This window comes from Agrilus planipennis, unplaced genomic scaffold, assembly GCF_000699045.2.
Source record: "Agrilus planipennis isolate EAB-ADULT unplaced genomic scaffold, Apla_2.0 scaffold69, whole genome shotgun sequence".
Classification (NCBI taxonomy): domain Eukaryota; kingdom Metazoa; phylum Arthropoda; class Insecta; order Coleoptera; family Buprestidae; genus Agrilus; species Agrilus planipennis.
Window position 1 is genome coordinate 1,336,889 of NW_020438962.1, and position 6,021 is coordinate 1,342,909.

Below are 6,021 nucleotides of genomic sequence, written 5' to 3' on the forward strand. Positions count from 1 at the left end.
AGTCGCAAGTGCGAGACAGAAATAAGAATTTTAAGCAGAAACTGAAAAATGTATAAAATAGTTATCGACCGGGTTCGATACCAAAACGTGACCGATACTTTTTTTGTTCTGTAGGATTTCTAATCTTTATAATAAGATCACTCACACGAGTCTGTTTGTTATCACATATTAACTATTAATACTTGAAAAATCATGGTTAGTGAGCGTAATATTTTCAAAAAATCATCAGTAGTTATTTGAAAATATTTCCGAATATTTATTAATTAAAATGGGTAGTAAAACTGTCAGTTTCAAGAAAGTCATGTAAAGTTTGATGTTAATTTATATCAAAGTTCTTATAATGGCCCTAATAGCTATAAATATGTCCAGGTGAAGAGTTAGACACATGGCCGCCGTATCTCTGCTAACGCGGGCTAGTTACCATAAAAACGATTACGTAACCCAGCAAATGTGTCCAAAATGAGATGAATCATGTTAACGATTTTTTTCTGACTACCTCCAGTATTCTGCACCCTGTTTAAGAAATCAAAAGCCGGCCCTGCTGTAAACCAATACCTTTCTTATATAGCGGCCACGGTCAATTCTTACGGCATTAATAGCGGTCACAAACCCAACCATTTCAGAGAATACTATATTTGATCTCCAACATGATTGCCAATCAATTGGCAGTTTCAGACCAGTAAAAGGCATGTCTGCAAAACAAGCTAGACGCCGCTTGTCTATTAGAGAAAAACTGGAAATCATCCACGAAAGTGAAAAACGTCGTATAAGTGCTCGAAAGTTAGCAAACATTTTTGGCGTTGGCAGAACGCAAGTGAACGCAATTCTAAAAAACAAAATGGAACTTAAAAAGAAATTCGCACAAGGAAAACCCGGTGGAGATCCTAAACGGAAATTTCAAAAAACAGAAGAATTCGATATAAATCAATCAGTTTCAGATTGGTTTCGTAAAGCTAGGGAAAAAAGTGTTCCAATAGCTGGACCCTTAATACAGGAACGGGCTTTCGAAATTGCTTAAAATTTGAATATTGTTGACTTTAAGAGGTCACGTAATTGGTTAGATAGGTTCGTCAAGATTTTAACACTAGTGGTAAGTCCAGTGATGCAATTGACATTTATAAAATAATAAAATTATAAAATTGTAAAATTAATTTCTGTGACGGGCGGATAGACGTATGTGAGTGATCTTATAATAAAGGTACCAATTTTCTTTTTTATTTGATAAAGTTTGCGGAAGGACTGTAGGCCACGACTATCCTAAACAATTTTTGAAAACCAAATATAAATTTATGAAATACAATCAATATTATCTAGATTTTTCGCTTAGGTAGGAAGGTAAAATTACGTATTTAGGGATGTTGCAGAAGTTTGCGTTCGCATCGGCATGCATTCGCGGATTATTTTTAACATCTGCATCGCACGTCTGTTCTGCATCCGTCATTATCAATAATTGTTGCGAAGCCGATGCGGATGTGACGCAAGCCACATAGAGGAAGGGGACCGACGCGTATTCGACTTCTTTGGCTGACGAATCATCAGGTGTTACTTTGTCCGGTCGCCCTACATTTTGTCATTTGACTTACAGCATACAGATCTTTTGTGCACAATAGTAAATAAATAAATTGTCGCAAAACACGGCAGTAATTATTTATCAATAATGCCGCTGTCAACTCAAAGTGCAATCTGGACTTATTTTAAACTGGACAGCGAAGACCGGGATAGAGCTCAGTGTAATGTTTGCAAGAAGAATTATTCTCGCAAAGGAAGAACGACTACATCTTTGAAAAGTCATTTAAAATCCATGCACCCAGAACAGTATTCGGTATTTCTAAGCTCTGATAGCGATCATCAATCTCAAATGAAAACTGACGGATCAGGTAAGGATTAATAACGTTATTATTTCCGAAGTTTGACCATTGAGTACCTAATATAATCTTAATAAAATTGACAAAAAAGATCTAATGTATTTTAATTACTTTTACGAAAATTGTTGTCGAAAATACATATGTATGTTATTGTCCTTATTAAAATTTCTACAACGGTATCCGCACGCATCTGCAACATTCCTAACAACTATAATAGGGAAACCACAAAAAAAAAATGTATATTAATTATTATGTAGCAAGAAATCGATCTAGCTAGGCATAATTTCTAAGAAAATTCGTTTTCTCCGAGGTTTTACGCACCCAGCAACTGACTGTGCAAAATAATTAGCAATTTCGTAAATAGTCCAATGGTTAGAGCGTTGGTCTGCCACGCCGAAGTGCGCGAGTTCGAATCCTGCAATATGGTAAAAATTTTTTGTCTTTTTTTCATTTGTCTTGAGCAGATGCTAAAAATATAAAACGAAATGGCCAATTAAGACACTCCCACCATCAGCATCGTATTAGTTTTTCTTACTGATCAAAAAAATAACAGGTTTCCTATGAGTAATTCGAAAAAATGAAATCGAAAAACATAAAAATACCCCGTTTCAACACGTACGATCGCGAATTTAAGCAAAAGGTGATACTGTACGCCGAACAGCAAAGCACAAGGGAAGCTCAGCGAAAATATGGAATACCGGAGTCGAACGTGCGACGCTGGCGTCGTTTGAGAGACACCATTTTCGCAAAAGACACCACACCAGCCGTGTCTATCATAAAAAAGAAAGACAAAAAGAAGAAACACTCGAAAAACTCGAAGAAATCGAATAAGAAATTCGCGTATCAAATCGAGAATGTGATGCTCCAAGACTACGAATTCAATAACGATAGCAGTAGCTTAGGTAGTTATTTACATCTATCGCAGGCTTACACGGCCACAGTTAGATTTTTATTACCTGTTTTATTTCTGAAATCTACCAAATATCCTAGATTTATCACGTTCTATCGATTTTTAGACTCTGTACCGTTGACTCAGAGGATAGCGTCAACAAGTTCAAGTATGACGCCAACAAACCCCGTAGAACAGCAGTTGCACAGCCAGCCGCTGTCACCCACCAAACTAAAAGTCACCCGACAAGCAACCGCGAAAACCCCCAAGTTCCAACCGATCGCTCCCAAACCCACGGAAAACATCACCATACCGCCCGCCTCCGAAGAAGTTTGTCTTAGATGGAACAGCCATCATAACAATATGCAAACTTCGTTCCCATATTTACTAAAGAGGGAACAATTCGTCGATGTCACCCTCGTAGCGGAGGGTCAAATGATTAAATGTCACAGGGTATGTTTCTTGTCTTGAGTTTTTTTTATTTTTATTAAGTTGTTATTTGCTTTTAGGTGATATTGTCGTCTTGTAGTTCCTATTTCGAAAAAATTTTGGAAAGTATAGACCACCATCAACATCCTGTCATATTTTTAAAAGACATCCCCTATTGGGTCCTGAAATCTCTAACTGAATTTATGTACGTCGGGGAAGTCAACATAGTGCAAACGAAATTGCAAGAGTTATTAGAAGCTGCAGAAATTCTAAAGGTGAGTTTGTTTGGGACACATTAATTTTACCTACGAAGATAACCTCAAATTTATAAGGAAAAATTGTTGCTACTGTCGGGTTCGATTCCCGACGAGGAAGTGGCAGCAGAAACAATTTTTTTTAATTAATTTGAGGTTAGCTGTAATAGGTAAAGTTAATTCACTAATTTAATTCGCTTAATTTTACGTATTAATATTGTCTAAATTGTCATCGATCATAGTAAAAATAGTTCATGTCTGAACCAATAAAATTCTTCGAAGATTCTTTAAATCTGTTAGAATATTGGTTCGTTGGAGGGATTTGTTTACATGAACTAAACCAATAGCAGAAGTTTATTTAAAAATCCTTTACGACATTGGTTAGTTGCTGTTTTGTTTTTATGTACGAACGAAACCAATTGCATTGCAGTTCGAGTTGGTCAGTTATGTATTTCTCTCCTTTTTCTCAATCCACGATTACCCAAAACCAGATCATGTATCTCCTACGTCATCATCGATTTTTATTACCGACGAATAATAGCGTTCGACGGTCCCCCTACTTCTCCAGTAGTGCGAACATTGCAACTTATGTGTTTTTCCCCTTTTTCTGAATCCACTAGCAGATAAATCTCCTACTCCTTTTTCAATTTTTTATAACCGACGAATAACAGCGTTCGATGTCCCTACTTTTTCTTCACTATTTAGTGTAGTAGTAAGGGTAGAACCAATACCAGTTATCGCTTTCTTTATTGGCTGTTTACTACATGATGTGTTTTGTGTTGTTTTTACGTCTTGTATTTTTTATTTCGATTTAGATAAAAGGTTTGGCCGGCAAATCGACAACCCAAAACACGACTGCCCACAAAACGGTTTCCGAAATTCCAAAACTTTTCGAAAAAACGTCGCGACCATCGCACCCACCCGTCCTCGAACCCCAGGTGAAGCCCGTGCCGAAGCCTTTGATCGTGAAACGGGTCACCGACGAAGACAACAGACGAACGACAACCACCCCAGCGTACGTAAAACCGGCCGTGTTACCCCTCGAGCAGTTACCCATTACCGATCCCCTGGCCCTCCTCGAACCCACGTACCAGGAAGAGACGCGACGGCAAGAAGAACTACCGGCAGTCGTCAAACAACGGGAACATATCAAGACCATTCCCAAACGGACCATTGGGAAGAAACTAAGGAAACGAAAAGGACCTGAGATTGATGAGGTATGACGAGACACCTTGAATTATTGTTAATTGTTGTTATATTGCTCTCCTCTTTTTTGTATTTAGTCCCACATACCCCTTCGAATGAGAAGGGGAACGAGATCGCGTCCCAACGTGAAGATCCCGAGGTACTATCACAATTTCGAGACGCCGGTGGAGTCGGATCCCCTAATAGACACGACCAGTATCAAGTCAGAACCCATCGATGAAGATTTTGAACCGGAGGTGCAAGCAAGATCGCCGACACCGCCCCCCAGGACCATAAGACGTATCGTCCGAACGGCCGAAAACAACGAAGACGTTCTCATCACTGGAATCGAAGCAGACCGTGTGATGCTGATGACAAACAATGTCGAAACGTCCAGGGAAAAGACCATAGTTCCCTTCGTGATAACGTCTCAAGCCGAGGAAACGGCGAAAGAGAAAGGTCTCCAAGACGAAGACCCGGACATAATAGTGGAAGTGGAAGAAAGGACCGTGTCAGATGACGATGACGACGACGACGACGAGGGTGGCATTCTGGAGATTGACGAACGAGACCAAGACGGTACCATTATGGAAGAAAAACCAACCAGCGACAACCAAGAAGACGAACATGTGCTGAACGAAGAATGCGAAGATGGCACACGCGACGCGGGGATCGACATCGAAGAAACGGTCGTCCAGAACATGGACACTTCCGCCAAGAACGACAATAAAAAGCAAGAAGAAGAAAACAAACAAATCGCAAACTTACAAATAACGGACATCGTTTCGCTGAATGAAGAAGATAACAGCAAGGACGTCGTCGACAAGGTGGAATTATTGGAAGAAGTTGTCAATAAGGAATAACGGGAAGGAAAAATATTGTTCGAAGAAAAAAAGTTTCATTGAAGTTTTCACGTTAAATAAATAATAATAATAATAATACCTACTAAGTGTAATATTATTAGCATGAATAAAAATGTTTTTTAGTTTACCTTATTATGATTAATAAATCGTTTCTTTTGTCTTTTGGTTTTTGTTTTTTCTGTAGATTTGACCACCACCTGAAAAAAAGGTACGTATTAAACAAGTGATAAAAACAAAAGAGAAAAATAAAATTTAAGAACGAATTACTAAAACAAATGAAAAAGGCTGAAAACAAAATTATAGGGTTGTTCGGAAAGTCATTTCGTTTTTTCCTGACAGAGGATTTAATTGTATTCTTTTGCACCCAACTTCACATTTAAGCCGTATAATTTTTATATGCTTTGAGAGCTCATATAGCAAGGCTTGTGTGAAAAATTCCAATTAATTCTACGCAGTAGTTTTTGGTTGGTGCCCTTTTAAATATGGAGAGCGATAAGCAGCATTTTCGACATATCTTACTGTTTTACTACAGAAAG

The 6,021-nt window shown here is 38.3% G+C and overlaps 1 protein-coding gene across 3 annotated transcripts; it reads left to right on the forward strand.

Moving 5' to 3' along the window:
• The first annotated feature begins 1,229 nt into the window (after positions 1 to 1,229).
• LOC108735824 lies at positions 1,230 to 5,617 on the forward strand. 3 transcript variants are annotated; one of them, XM_025975209.1, is made up of 6 exons: positions 1,907 to 2,290; positions 2,419 to 2,767; positions 2,882 to 3,207; positions 3,264 to 3,458; positions 4,253 to 4,654; positions 4,721 to 5,617. In XM_025975209.1, the coding sequence occupies exons 2-6, from the start codon at positions 2,443 to 2,445 to the stop codon at positions 5,483 to 5,485; spliced, it is 2,013 nt and encodes a 670-aa protein (XP_025830994.1). In that variant the 5' UTR covers positions 1,907 to 2,290; positions 2,419 to 2,442; the 3' UTR covers positions 5,486 to 5,617. The 3 variants fall into 3 exon arrangements, with proteins under 3 accessions (XP_025830995.1, XP_025830994.1, XP_025830993.1); XM_025975210.1 differs by lacking the exons at positions 1,907 to 2,290; positions 2,419 to 2,767 and adding an exon at positions 1,230 to 1,877; XM_025975208.1 differs by having other exon boundaries at positions 1,907 to 2,767.
• Positions 5,618 to 6,021: the final 404 nt, after the last annotated feature.